Raw genomic sequence first — 15,820 nt, 5'->3', positions numbered from 1 at the left:
TCTTGGTGAATAATTCAATATTTTTACATAACTTGACATTTGTACCAACAGTTTAGAAATGTTCAAAAATATAAATTTCAAGAATATTTTATTCAAATATATTTTTTTTACTTAGCAGATGACTGTACCAGGAGATCAGAGGGATGGCCGACATCTTCAATTTTCAAATCAGATGAGCTGGAGATCTCACAGGATACAATGGAAGTGAATGCTATTACTCCAAATATACCATCATCCCTTTACAGCAAAGATCTTTCACCTGATCCTATGAAACAGGTCCTGTCTTCTGATTCATTACCGACTACTAAGGAAAATCAAAGTCACAAAATAAGCATTAAAAAACGAACTGCTCCTAAAGCTAAGAAGCCATTTGCACGGTCAGAATATGGAAATAGTTTTCCCCTCAAAAAGGTTTTTCTTAAACATCAAAAAATTCACATAGCAACAAATAGATTTTCTTGCTTCAAGTGTATGAAATGTTTTAACATGAAAGCAAGTCTTCTTACTCACCAAAGAACTCACACAGAGAAGATGCCTTTTTCATGTTCAGAATGTGGGAAATGTTTTAACCAGAAATCACATCTTGTTACACATCTTCGAACTCACACAGGGGAGAAGCCTTTTTCCTGTTCAGAATGTGGGAAATGTTTTAACCAGAAATCAGATCTTGTTAAGCACCAGAGAACTCACACAGGAGAGAAGCCTTTTTCATGTTCAGAATGTGGGAAATATTTTACAGAGAAATCAAGTCTTATCAAACATCAGAGAATTCACACAGGGGAGAAGCCTTTTTCATGTTCAGAATGTGGGAAATGTTTTAACCAGAAATTAGATCTTGTTACACATCAAAGAACTCACACAGGTGAAAAACCTTTTCCATGTACAGAATGTGGGAAATGTTTTACAGGGAAATCAGATCTTGTTAAGCACCAGAGAACTCACACAGGAGAGAAGCCTTTTTCATGTTCAGAATGTAGGAAATGTTTTACAGTGAAATCAAATCTTGTTAAGCACCAGAGAACTCACACAGGAGAGAAGCCTTTTTCATGTTCAGAATGTGGGAAATGTTTTAACCAGGAATTAGATCTTGTTACACATCAAAGAACTCACACAGGGGAAAAACCTTTTTCATGTTCAGAATGTGGGAAATGTTTTACAAGGAAATCAAGTCTTGTTAAACACCAGAGAATTCACACAGGGGAGAAGCCTTTTTCCTGTTCAGAATGTGGGAAATTTTTTCACCGGAAAGCTTTTCTTGATAGACATCAGAGAAGTCACATCGGGGAGAAGCCTTTTTTATATCCTTAATGTGGAAAAAGTTTTACTTGAAAAGACACACTTTTAGCAAGAAAAAATCGTGCTAAGAAGTGAGTGTGTCCTATAGAGTGAATGTAGCTTCCTGTGACTGAGAACAATGAGACAGTGTCCTTCCTGATCAGTGAGAGAACTGCTCTCTTGTCAAGCCCCACACTTATCTAACTGATTGGTGCAGTAGAGGAGAGGAAGGTACTGGGACCTGTACAGACTACACGTCCTGACTGAGCAGCTGAAGAACCTAGCTTATGGACCTTTCAGATCATGTAACACTGTTTTACATATTTTTAAAAGTTGTCAGGTTCCGTTATGAACTGAGCCATTTCTTAATGAGTTTTACCTCCTGAATTCAAATTGGACAATGAGTTTTCCTTTTACTGCTACATATAATTTAATGACTAAAGGTTCCAGCACTTTGAAACATTATTATTTTTGTAAATATACAGATGCAGAATATTTTGTTATGCCAATTTTCTGATATTTATTTAGAGAAAACTTAGAAACAATTCAAATAACTAAAACCTGTCTAAACCCTATTGCTAATTTAAACAGTTACAGAAATTGCACTACAAAATTAGTCCTCATTCAGTGACAACTGTTTTTTGCTTGTTTCTTGTACTCCTGTATCGGATCATCTCTTAAAATTATACAACAGTAATCTGCAAGCATTGATGGATTTCATTTTCCTTGATATCTTTTCTCCAAAGTTGCAATATCTTGGTTACATTTCTCACTATCCTCGTCTCTCACTACTCCACAGTTTGGTGGAAAAAAAGTCTACAATATAAGAAATTAATCATTAAGGACATGTTACAGCCAAGATCCTTACATGTTTTGAGTAGAAATAACACCAACTCTTCATAGTTACTGTTTCTGCTCTTGAGTTTCCCAAAAAGTTAGTTACCACAAATGCAAATGTAAACCATACAGAATTTTCCTTGCCCTGGAACAAATGAAGAAACTCCTCATCTTGAAGAAGATTACGAATCTGAAGTCCAGTAAAGACTCCTTCTTTTATATTTGCTTCACTTAACCTTGGAAAGTTACCAATCAGATGCATGAATGCTTTTACATTTTTATCTATAGCCTTTACTAAGTTCTTCATTAGGCCCAACTTGATAAGATTTTGTTACCACCATTGCCTAGGTGGATCCTCAACTTCTGGAGGCAGGACAGTTACTCCCTTGCTGAAGTGAATGTTGGAGAGGCCAGTCCCTTTTTTGTAGCCATATTCTCTTGCACGACTATCCCACTCACACAGAAAGCAGCAATACTTGTGTGCAACAACCCTGACGACATGTGAACAAGCAGATGTAGGAGCTCCTGCCGAGCATCTAGCTATTTATCCGATATAGGACCTGACGACCATCCTGAAAATCGGCATACATCTACTAGTTAACTGTCTGAGTGTGGAAGTACTTTGCCCCAGGGGAAAAAAATGACCAGGAAAAGCCACATAAAGACTTCGGGAGAAGCAGGCTCTCAGCTCCAAGATGACACCATGGTTGTCACGCTGGAGACAGATTGAGCAGGGTAGACGAGGAGGAGGGAAGTGGTGGCCAGGCTGTAGCAATTTGCCTGCACAGAAACACAGGTCTCAGCAGGTGACAGTGGCCTTATAACAGCTACCCCACACCTGTGCATGGGCTCCAAGTGGAGGAGATGGGAGAGGCAGCCGCTTTGAAGGGGATGAAAAGACCACAAAATTGCATGTGGCACAATACTCACTGCCCCACGGCCTAACCTGCACCAATGGGACATACAGGTACCTGAGGAACCTACTTTAAAAGATGTTTTCATTGCAGTGGTACATTGTAAATTCTCTCTCTGCTTTCAATGTACATTTTGGTGGTCTTAAAGATGAGACAGCAGGTATACGACACAAACTGCAGAAAATAGAGCAAGGGCAGTGAAAGGCTAAGTCCGCGCCATTGAGGACCAGATAGCCGATACAAGCAATGAGAACAGGCTTGCAGAACAGCAAATATCAGCGCTGCTGGCGGAAACAGATGATCTTGAAAATAGGTCAAGGCTCAATGATATACCACTTATTGGTGTGCCTGAAATAATAGAAGGCTCCTTTCCTACTGAATTCTTTGAAAACTGGCTGAAATTAATAATCAGGCTTGAAACCTTAACCCTCCTATAAGCTGTAGAACGATCTCATAATGTGCTCATTTAACAAATTAATTAAAAAAGGAAGCGAATTAATTTATAATGATATTTATTTTCCTTCTAATAAAATTATACAGTAATTGATAAAACACACTGATATCAATATAATGACACAAAATAATATTCTGACATATGAAACACGACAAATGGACTGTAACAAATATAATAAACTAAAATCACATTTAGAGGAATTCGGATAAGAGTATTTTAGCTCATCAAAAAGACATTAAATAAAATAAATAAATCAAGAATTTTTTTGACATACAATGAGCTACAAGTTTTTTACACACTTTTCTCCGACCCTTGGATTTGCTTTTCTTTTTAATCTTTTGTTAATTCCTAAATACACATAGCGGCTTAACGATTAAAGAACACAGGACACAGTGGTTTTCCCTATAGAGACATAGGTTCTAGCCCAACTCCTGCTATTAGAATAAGTGAATAAATACATTTATTTTAGCGAACATGTGAACTTGCATATATACAATTTTTAAATAATGTCGAATAGGTTTATAGTATATGAATTGTTACACATTTTTTTGGAGGTATTTCTTTATATAACTGAAATGCACGCAATTTTGTTATTTTCCGATGTAATCATGTGCCAATCCAAGTCAATCATGTGTTGATTTGGTGCCTTAATTCAAAACTCAAGCCTTTAAACTGTCTTGCACAATTTTGTCTGTATGTACAGTACAGACCAAAAGTTTGGACACCCCTTCTCATTTAAAGATTTTTCTGTATTTTCATGTCTATGAAAATTGTACATTCACACTGAAGGCATGAAAACTATGAATTAACACATGTGGAATTATATACTTAACAAAAAAGTGTGAAACAACTGAAAATATGTCTTATATTCTAGGTTCTTCAAAGTAGCCTCCTTTTGCTTTGATGGCTACTTTGCACACTCTTGGCATTCTCTTGATGAGCTTCAAGAGGTAGTCACCGGAAATGGTTTTCACTTCACAGGTGTGCCCTGTCAGGTTTAATAAGTGGGATTTCTTGCCTTATAAATGGGGTTGGGAACATCAGTTGTGTTGTGCAGAAGTCAGGTGGATACACAGCTGATAGTCCTACTGAATAGACTGTTAGAATTTGTATTATGGCAAGAAAAAAGCAGCTAAGTAAAGAAAAACGAGTGGCCATCATTACTCTAAGAAATGAAGGTCAGTCAGTCCGAAAAATTGGGAAAACTTTGAAAGTGTCCCCAAGTGCAGTTGCAAAAACCATCAAGCGCTACAAAGAAACTGGCTCACATGAGGACCGCCCCAGGAAAGGAAGACCAAGAGTCACCTCTGCTTCTGAGGATAAGTTTATCCGAGTCACCAGCCTCAGAAATTGCAGGTTAACAGCAACTCAGATTAGAGACCAGGTCAATGCCACACAGAGTTCTAGCAGCAGACACATCTGTACAACAACTGTTAAGAGGAGACTTTGTGCAGCAGGCCTTCACGGTAAAATAGCTGCTAGGAAACCACTGCTAAGGACAGGCAACAAGCAGAAGAGACTTGTTTGGGCTAAAGAACACAAGGAATGGACATTAGACCAGTGGAAATCTGTGCTTTGCTCTGATGAGTCCAAATTTGAGATCTTTGGTTCCAACCACCGTGTCTTTGTGCGATGCAGAAAAGGTGAATGGATGGACTCTACATGCCTGGTTCCCACCGTGAAGCATGGAGGAGGAGGTGTGATGGTGTGGGGGTGCTTTGCTGGTGACAGTGTTGGGGATTTATTCAAAATTGAAGGCATACTGAACCAGCATGGCTACCACAGCATATTGCAGCGGCATGCTATTCCATCCGGTTTGCATTTAGTTGGACCAGCATTTATTTTTCAACAGGACAATGACCCCAAACACACCTCCAGGCTGTGTAAGGGCTATTTGACCAAGAAGGAGAGTGCTGGGGTGCTACGCCAGATGACCTGGCCTTCACAGTCACCAGACCTGAACCCAATCGAGATGGTTTGGGGTGAGCTGGACCGCAGAGTGAAGGCAAAAGGGCCAACAAGTGCTAAGCATCTCTGGGAACTCCTTCAAGATTGTTGGAAGACCATTTCCGGTGGCTACCTCTTGAAGCTCATCAAGAGAATGCCAAGAGTGTGCAAAGCAGTCATCAAAGCAAAAGGTGGCTACTTTGAAGAACCTAGAATATAAGACATATTTTCAGTTGTTTTCACACTTTTTTGTTAAGTATATAATTCCACATGTGTTAAGTCATAGTTTTGATGCCTTCAGTGTGAATTTACAGTTTTCATAGTCATGAAAATACAGAAAAATCTTTAAATGAGGTGTGTCCAAACTTTTGGTCTGTACTGTAGTTGTTTCCTGAAGAAGAAGTGCTTGTCACTTTGAAACGCATCGACTGAAAACAGCAATTTAATAAACCTTTCTGAATTGATGTCTTCAATAAACCAGCAGCGTGGGAAGTATCCACAAATATCTCCAGATCCTGATATTCAATGATATACCCTGCCAAGTTAAGGGTGGTAGCACGAGGTACTGTGCACTTTATTCAAGATTCATAAGCCCTTCACTGGCTCGATATGAATGAGAGGCAAATACACCGGGATCAAAGTGGGGATGTTAAAAGTTGAAGATCCTGTGGTACAAACCCTAATTCTTCAAAAACACAGTGATCCGTGAGTATATGGGAAGAAGTGTGTCCCTGCTTGTTGGACCGTTCTTTACAAATGTTGTTTTTTATTTCAGGTTCTATTATGATTATATTACATTTTTCTTGCCTAATTGGGGTTGAATTATCCCCCAAGGAGGCTTAGGTTCTAGGTGGGATTCTCCCATATGTTCAACAGTGACTGAGCCGCCATTTTTTCTACTTTAAAAGCGACAGCTATGGAAATACTTCACCCAGTCTCTCACCCGGAGAAAGGTGTTTTATATCTGCCTTTTATGGGGAGGAGGGGTCTTTTTTATTTATTGGGGTATGTTTTATATTGTTGACAATCTTGTAATATGCGCTTAACTAGCTATGTAAAACAGAAATGCTCTGCTGATAGGATATTGGAAACTACATACAGGTGCATCTCACTAAATTAGAATATCGTCAAAAAGTTAATTTATTTCTGTTCTTCAATACAAAAAGTGAAACATTATATAGAGTCATTACACAGAGGGATCTATTATATAGAGTCATTACACACAGAGTGATCTATTATATAGAGTCATTACACACAGAGTGATCTATTATATAGTCATTGCACACAGGGATCTATTATATAGTCATTACACACAGAGGGATCTATTATATAGTCATTACAAACAGAGTGATCTATTTCAAGTGTTTATTTCTGTTAATGTTGATGATTATGGCTTACAGCCAATGAAACACAAAAGTCATTATCTCAGTAAATTAGAATACTTTATAACAGCTTGAAAAATGTTTTTAAAATCCGAACTGTCAGCCTACTGAAATGTATGTTTAGTAAATGCCCTCAATACTTGGTCGGGGCTCCTTTTGCATCAATTACTGCATCAATGCAGCGTGGCATGGAGGCGATCAACCTGTGGCACTGCTGAGGTGTTATGGAAGCCCAGGTGGCTTTGATAGCTGTTTTCAGCTCGTCTGCTTTGTTGGGTTTGGTGTCTCTCATCTTCCTCTTGACAATACCCTATAGATTCTCTATAATAGATTCTCTATGGGGTTAAGGTCAGGCGAGTTTGCTGACCAATTAAGCAGAGTGATACTGTTGTTTTTAAACCAGGTATTGGTACTTTTAGCAGTGTGGACAGGTGCCAAGTCCTGCTGGAGAATGAAATTTCCATCTCCAAAAAGCTTGTCGGCAGAGGGAAGCATGGAGTGCTCTAAAATTTCCTGGTAGACGGCTGTGCTGACTTTGGTCTTGATAAAACACAGTGGATCTATACCAGCAGATGACATGGCTCCCCAAACCATCACTGATTGTGGAAACTTCACACTAAACCTCAAGCAACTTGGATTGTGGCCTCTCCACTCTTCCTCCAGACTCTGGGACCTTGTGGAGTGTGTCTGCCTTCTGGACATCTATCTAGTCAGCAGTATTCCCCATGATTGTGGAGCCTACCGAAATAGACTAAGGGACCTTTGTAAACACTTAGGAAGCCTTTACAGGTATTTTTTGTTAATTATTCGAATTTACTGAGATAATGACTTTTGTGTTTTCATTGGCTGTAAGCCATAATCATCAACATTAACAGAAATAAACATTTGAAATAGATCACTGTTTGTAATGACTCTATATAATATGAGTTTCACTTTTTGTATTGAAGAACTGAAATAATTTAACTTTTTGATGATATTCTAATTTAGTGAGATGCACCTGTATACAGTGGGTACAGAAAGTATTCAGACCCCTTTAAATTTTTCATTTTGTTTCATTGCAGCCATTTGGTAAATTCTAAAAAGTTCATTTTTTTCTCATTAAAGTACACTCTGCACCCCATCTTGACTGGAAAAAAACAGAAATGACGTTTTTGCAAATTTATTAAAAAGGAAAAACTGAAATATCACATGGTCATAAGTATTCAGACCCTTTGCTCAAACACTCATATTTAAGTCACATTCTATCCATTTCCTTGTGATCATCCTTGAGATGGTTCTACTCCTTCACGGGAGTCCAGCTGTATTTAATTAAACTGATAGGACTTGATTTGGAAAGGCACACATTTGTCTATATAAGACCTCACAGCTTAGACCAAATGAGAATCATGAGCTCAAAGGAACTTCCCAAGGAGCTCAGAGACAGAATTGTGGCAAGGCACAGATCTGGCCAAGGTTACAAAAGAATTTCTGCATTACTCAAGGTTCCTAAGAGCACAATGGCCTCCATAATCCTTTAATGGAAGAAGTTTGGACCAATAGAAATCTTCCTAGACCTGGCCATCCAGCCAAACTGAGCAATCGTGGGAGAAGAGCCTTGGTGAGAGTGGTAAAGAAGAACCCCAAGATCACTGTGGCTGAGCTCCAGAGATGCAGTAGGGAGATGGGAGAAAGTTCCACAAAGTCAACTGTCACTGCAGTCCTCCACCAGTCGGGACTTTATGGCAGAGTGGCCTGACTGAAGCCTCTCCTCAGTGCAAGACATGAAAGACTGCGTAGAGATTGTTCAAAAACACATGAAGGATCCCAGACTATGAGAAATAAGATTCCCTGGTCTGATGAGACGAAAATAGAACTTTTTGGTGATAATTCTAAGCGGTTATCAGGACTGCAAATATTTTTAATTACATTTTGGCCCTTTTTGCCCTCTTTCAAGATGGTGTCTTTTGTCTCATGTGCTAGAGTATTCTGCCTGTGATCTGCTCCTGGTGGTTTTCTAGTTTCCTGCTCTGCCCTGCAGACTTGTTTGGATCTTCTGTTACCTGCTCTCAGAGACTCTCCTGCATTCAGTTGTTACCAGTATTCCTCCTTCTCCTGGCTGCTCCTGCTGATACCTCTGAGCCTCAGTCTTCACCTGCATTCTGCTAACAAGTAAGCTGGTTTCTGCTCTGACTCACCTGCTTTAGATAGCTGCAGAGCACGGGACTGTGCTGCACTATCAGGAACTTCCTACCCAGGCCTCCCTGGATTATCTAAATATTGTATGGATTTCCTTGCATGGACTTGATAAGGACTTCCTTGTTTTCTAGCATCCTCTAGTGTGAACTGTGCTTTACAGATTGCTTTGCTGATTACATTTAGAGCACGGGACTGTGCTGCATTATCTGGGACTTCCTACCCAGGCCTCCCTGGATTATATAATATATATTGTTTGGACTTGATAAAGACTTCCTTGTTTTCTAGCATCCTCTAGTGTGAACAGTGCTTTACAAACTGCTCTGCTAATTGCATTTTTCCCCTGAGTGTTTATGGACTTTGTGTTTTCGTCTGCACTTGTTTGAAACACCGTGTGTTTATAATATACACTTTGACACCTATAAGTTGTGTTCTGTTGTATCTTTGTTCCACGCAAAAAGACTCCTGTGGTATCCATTATAATTATTACAGGGGTATGTGTGGAGAAAACCAGGCTCTGCTCATCACCTGCCCAATACAATCCCAACAGTGAAACATGGTGGTGGCAGCATCATGCTATGGGGGTGTTTTTTCAGCTGCAGGGACAGGACGATTGGTTGCAATTGAAGGAAACTTGAATGCGGCCAAGTACAGAGATATCCTGGATGAAAACCCCTTCCAGAGTGCTCTGAACCTCAGACTTGGCCGAAGGTTCACCTTCCAACAAGACAATGACAATAAGCACACAGCTAAAATAACGAAGGAGTGGCTTCAGAAGAACTCTGACCATTCTTGACTGGCCCAGCCAGAGCCCTGACCTAAACCCAATTGAGCATCTCTGGAGAGAACTGAAAATGGCTGTCCACCAACGTTTACCATTCATCCTGACAGAACTGGAGAGGATCTGCAAGGAAGAATGGCAGAGGATCCCAAAATGCAGGTGTGAAAAACTTGTTGCATCATTCCCAAGAAGACTTTTGGCTTTCCTAGCTCAAAAGGGTGTTTCTACTCAATACTGAGCAAAGGGTCTGAATACTTATGACTATGTGATATTTCAGTTTTTCATTTGTAATAAATTTTCAAAAATTTCTACATTTCTGTTTATTTTCAGTCAAGATGGGGTGCAGAGTGGACTTTAATGAGAAAAAAATGAACATTTTAGAATTTACCAAATGGCTGCAATGAAGCAAAGAGTGAAAAATTTAAAGGGGTCTGAATACTTTCCGTACCCACTGTATCTATTACATTAAATATTGTGGAGTCAATGAAAATAGCTGGAATGTAAGGGGTCTTTCTTCTAGTGTTAAAAGACAGGTGATCCTTCAGTATCTTCAAATGGAAAAACTTGCTCTGATTTGTCTGCAAGAAGCACATCTTACCTCTGAGAAACTTCATCTACTAAACAAGAAGAGATTACAGCCGACTATCACTCCACGCACTCTCCATACTCTCGGGGAGTCAGTCACAATGTGAGTGTCTTACAGTGATAATAGATGCAGAGGGTCAGTACGTATGTTTGTTCTGTAAGTTATTACTAAATCCCTATTAATAATCTCTATCTACATACCACCACTATATTCCAGGATAATCAAACACAAAATTCTAACTATTATTGCCGAATTCTCGCAAATCCCCTATATTATAAAATGGTACTTTAATAATATACCGGACTCTCACTGGGATAGAGGAAGGTATGAAGCTAAGAGGGTAGAAGGTAATTGTATCCCTTTTGATTACTTACTTAAGGAGACATCTTTAATTGCTCTTTGGAGAGGCCGTCATCCTAATGTATACCAATGCTACTGTTTTTCATCCACATTCTCCTCTTTGTCGAGCATGGACTTGGCTCTTGGACATGGTATGATACAGAGTCTTATAGTCCTGCATCAGTTCCTGCCCAGAGTTCTTTCTTTCTCCTCCCTGTGTCTCCCTAAGCTTAGTCTCCCAATGCAGTATAGACCCACATGGAAATTAAACCCTTTTTGGTTGCAAGTTATAGACTTTAGGGGAGCTAAAGGAGTATCTTGTGATTAATAAAAAATACAATTTTTATTTTATACGTGTAATGCCCCAAAGTTGGATGTGTATGTCCCTTTAAGATGTATCAGAGCCAGCAGCTACCTCATTATGTCTGCACAATGTTTATATTTCCCTTTGCTGATAACGTACATGAGGATCCAGTATACGGAATGCTTTATATACAGTGCCTACAAGTAGTATTCAACCCCCTGCAGATTTAGCTGGTTGACACATGCGGAATTAACTTGGCATTGTGACATTTGTACTGTAGATCAGCCTGGAAGTGGGAAATGCACTGCAGCAAATTTTGTTTTTGTTTTTTTTTTTTGTTTTTTTTAAAACGTTAAAAGTTAATTCAGAGTGTCATTTATTATTCAACCCCTCAAACCACAAGAATTCTGTTTGGTCCCCCTAAAGTATTAAGAAGTAGTTCAGGCACCAAGAATAATGAGCTTCACATGTGTGGATTAAAGATCTCTTTTGCCAGCCTTTTCTGACTATTTAAGACCCTCCCCAAACTTGTGAACAGCACTCAGACATGGTCAACATGGGAAAGACAAAGGAGCATTCCAAGGCCATCAGAGACAAGATCTTGGAGGGTCACAAGGCTGGCAAGGGGTACAAAACCCTTTCCAAGGAGTTGGGCCTACCTGTCTCCACTGTTGGGAGCATCATCCATAAGTGGAAGGCTTATGGAACTACTGTTAGCCTTCCACGGCCTGGACAGCCTTTGAAAGTGTCCTCCCGTGCCGAGGCCAGGCTTGTCCGAAGAGTCAAGGCTAACCCAAGGACAACAAGGAAGGAGCTCCGGGAAGATCCCATGGCAGTGGGGACATTGGTTTCAGTCAATACCATAAGTAACATACTCCACCGCAATGGTCTCCGTTCCAGACGAGCCTGTATGGTACCTTTACTTTCAAAGCGTCATGTCAAGGCTCGTCTACAGTTTGCTCATGATCACTTGGAGGACTCTGAGACAGACTGGTTCAAGGTTCTATGGTCTGATGAGACAAAGATCGAGATCTTTGGTGCCAACCACACACGTGACGTTTGGAGACTGGATGGCACTGCATACGACCCCAAGAATACCATCCCTACAGTCAAGCATGGTGGTGGCAGCATCATGCTGTGGGGCTGTTTCTCAGCCAAGGGGCCTGGCCATCTGGTCCGCATCCATGGGAAGATGGATAGTACGGCCTACCTGGAGATTTTGGCCAAGAACCTCCGCTCCTCCATCAAGGATCTTAAGATGGGTCGTAATTTCATCTTCCAACAAGACAACGACCCAAAGCACACAGCCAAGAAAACCAAGGCCTGGTTCAAGAGGGAAAAAGTCAAGGTGTTGGAGTGGCCTAGTCAGTCTCCTGACCTTAACCCAATTGAAAACTTGTGGAAGGAGCTCAAGAATAAAGTCCACATGAGACACCCAAAGAACCTAGATAACTTGGAGAAGATCTGCGTGGAGGAGTGGGCCAAGATAACTCCACAGACCTGTGCCGGCCTGATCAGGTCTTAAAAAAGACGATTATTAGCTGTAATTGCAAACAAGGGTTATTCCACAAAATATTAAACATAGGGGTTGTATAATAATTGACACACACTTTTATGTTTAAAATTTAATAAAATTCAACTGAGCAACATAACTTTTTGGTTTGTAAGATTTATGCTTCTGTTCATAAAACCTACTCTCGTTTGCAGTTTGAAGGCTCTAACTTATTTGCATCTTATCAAACCAGCTAAATCTGCAGGGGGTTGAATACTACTTGTAGGCACTGTATGTAGAGAGTGATTATTCTGTTCTGCTCTCAGATTACTAAGAGTTAATGCATTCGTTCTGATTTCCATATATGGCAATAAGGTCACATGGTTAGACCACATGCCAAGGTCCTGAGCTTAGTTCAGTGTGTGCTCAGAAAGAGAAGGAGAGAGGAGGAGACATTGTGTGGTGTCTGGTCTTGCCTGTGATAAGCTGAAGGAACAGGTATGGAAGCCCAGATATCTGGTGTATGAGAGACCACAGTCACAGCTGCAATCAGCTCTGTGATAAGGACTGTACAGATAAGCAGAAGCCAGGACTCAGGAGTCACTGCACCGTCTGTGTAGCTGCATTATCATACTGGAAAGTAACTGCTTGCTGCATTGAAAGAGAAACTCTGCTGAATCATCTCTCTGGATTTATCTGAAGTTGTTTGCAAGAAGTACACTGTGTTCCAAATTATTATGCAAATAATATTTTCTCAGATTTTCCCAAATTACCTATATGAATTGCAGTCATTGTAATTTTCCAGTCAAATAACTATTAGAGTACAATTGAAAGGTTTTTGTACAAACTGCCTATGATAACAGTATATTTTTAAAAAAATAAAAAACTCAAACTGCACTCAAAATGCATGTTCCAAATTATTATGCACAGCAGAGTTTTCAACCTTTTCATTTTAATAAAGAACAAAAAAATTGTCATTTTTGAAATTATAAGCATTAGCAGGTTATTACAAACTGAAATCAAACAGTTTTCAACTCAAAACTTTATTCTAGGTGATGGTACATTTGCACATAGGACCCCTTGTCCGAAAGGAGCTTCTGAACTCTCTCGTCCATTGAATTTGTCAGGTTTTGGATGGTTTCTGCGTCAATTGTTTTGCATGAGGACAGAATACCCTCCCACAGCTGTTGCTTAGATGTGAGCTGCCTCCCGCCATCATAGACGCTCCTTTTGATGATACTCCAGAGGTTCTCAATTGGGTTGAGGTCAGGGGAGCATAGGTGCCACACCATAAGTTTGTCCCCTTTTATGCCCATAGCAGCCAGAGATGCAGGCTGTAATGCACACGCCCGGGCTGAGCGGCGTGTGCGTGTGATTCCACTGGACCGTGCCGGAGAGTGAATGCCTGGAGGGGCGTAACTAGGTATTCACCCGATCCGACCAGGGTCGCACGACGGCATACGACGCCAGTGCAGCAAGGAGGAACCGAGCAGAGGGACCAGGTGCTACTCCAGGACAGACCCCGGGCACGGCTGTTGACCCACACAGGGGAATACAGGAACAGACTGGTTAGGCTGGCGCACAGACTGGTGGGTATAGGCAGGCACGACTGGTATGCAGGCAGGCGGGTATGCAGGCAGGGGGGTACAGGCAAGCACGGCCAGAGTGCAGACAGGGAGGCACTAGCAGGTAGGAACACAGGCGGGATAGGACCCAGTACACACTGGGACTCAGGAACAGAACCACAGATGTGGCGGACAAACACAGCAGAGTGAGGCCGCCCAGAGAGGTGAGCGAGAGCAGGGCAGGACAAGACCGCCTGGAGCGGTGAGCAAGAGTAGAGCAGGACAAGGCCGCCTGGAGCGGTGAGCGAAGGGTCAGAGCTGAGTGAGACTGCCGGAGCAGTGAGCAAGGAGTCAGAGCAGGACGAGGCCGCCTGGAGCAGTGAGCAAGGAGTCAGAGCAGGACGAGGCCGCCTGGAGCGGTGAGCAAGAGTAGAGCAGGACGAGGCCGCCTGGAGCGGTGAGCAAAGGAGTCAGAGCAGGCTAGAACTGCCGGAGCGGTGAGCAAAGGAGTCAGAGCAGGCTAGAACCGCCGGAGCGGTGAGCAAAGGAGTCAGAGCAGGCTAGAACCGCCGGAGCGGTGAGCAAAGGAGTCAGAGCAGGCTAGAACCGCCGGAGCAGCGAGCAAGAGGGAGCAGAGCGAGACTGCCAGAGCAGCGAGCAAAGGGGAGAGAGCAGAACGAGACTGCCGGAGCAGTGAGAAAGAAGGAGCAGAGCGAGACTGCTGGAGCAGTGAGAAAGAAGGAGAGAGCAGAACGAGACTGCCGGAGCAGTGAGAAAGGAGAGAGCAGAACGAGACTGCCGGAGCAGTGAGAAAGAGGGAGCTGAGCGAGACTGCCGGAGCAGTGAGGTAAAGGAAGAGAGCAGAACGAGAGTGCCGGAGCAGTGAGAAAGAAGGAGCAGAGCGAGACTGCTGGAGCAGTGAGAAAGAAGGAGAGAGCAGAACGAGACTGCCGGAGCAGTGAGAAAGAAGGAGAGAGCAGACCGAGACTGCCGGAGCAGTGAGAAAGAGGGAGCAGAGCGAGACTGCCAGAGCAGCGAGCAAAGGGGAGAGAGCAGAATGAGACTGCCAGAGCAGTGAGAAAGAAGGAGAGAGCAGAACGAGACTGCCGGAGCAGTGAGAAAGAGGGAGCTGAGCGAGACTGCCGGAGCAGTGAGGTAAAGGAAGAGAGCAGAACGAGACTGCCAGAGCAGTGAGAAAGAAGGAGCAGAGCGAGACTGCTGGAGCAGTGAGAAAGAAGGCGAGAGCAGAACGAGACTGCCGGAGCAGTGAGAAAGAAGGAGAGAGCAGAACGAGACTGCCGGAGCAGTGAGAAAGAGGGAGCAGAGCGAGACTGCCAGAGCAGCGAGCAAAAAGGAGAGAGCAGAACGAGACTGCCAGAGCAGTGAGAAAGAAGGAGAGAGCAGAACGAGACTGCCAGAGCAGTGAGAAAGAGGGAGCTGAGCGAGACTGCCGGAGCAGTGAGGTAAAGGAAGAGAGCAGAACGAGACTGCCGGAGCAGTGAGAAAGAAGGAGCAGAGCGAGACTGCTGGAGCAGTGAGAAAGAAGGAGAGAGCAGAACGAGACTGTCGGAGCAGTGAGAAAGAAGGAGAGAGCAGAACGAGACTGTCGGAGCAGCGAGCAAGAGGGAGCAGAGCGAGACTGCCAGAGCAGCGAGCAAAGGGGAGAGAGCAGAACGAGACTGCCGGAGCAGTGAGAAAGAGGGAGCTGAGCGAGACTGCCGGAGCAGTGAGGTAAAGGAAGAGAGCAGAACGAGACTGCCGGAGCAGTGAGA

The 15,820-nt window shown here is 42.4% G+C and overlaps 1 protein-coding gene across 1 annotated transcript in view; it reads left to right on the top strand.

Annotated features, from left to right (window-relative positions):
- The window catches only part of LOC141191592 (uncharacterized), a 37,241-nt gene extending 33,401 nt beyond the window's left edge, over nucleotides 1-3,840 (top strand). Inside the window, exon 7 of the mRNA XM_073661522.1 lies at nucleotides 119-3,840. Within this exon, the coding sequence (XP_073517623.1) occupies nucleotides 119-1,308 (1,190 nt within the window). The 3' untranslated portion in view covers nucleotides 1,309-3,840. The remainder of the gene's footprint in view (nucleotides 1-118) is intronic.
- The last annotated feature ends 11,980 nt before the right edge of the window (nucleotides 3,841-15,820 follow it).

The sequence above is a fragment of the Phyllobates terribilis genome, unplaced genomic scaffold (genome assembly GCF_046119375.1).
Source record: "Phyllobates terribilis strain yellow unplaced genomic scaffold, ASM4611937v1 Scaffold_47__1_contigs__length_9908305, whole genome shotgun sequence".
Taxonomy (NCBI): Eukaryota; Metazoa; Chordata; class Amphibia; order Anura; family Dendrobatidae; genus Phyllobates; species Phyllobates terribilis.
The sequence above is the reverse complement of the archived record's forward strand: the minus strand, read 5'-3'. Positions and strand labels throughout refer to the sequence as shown.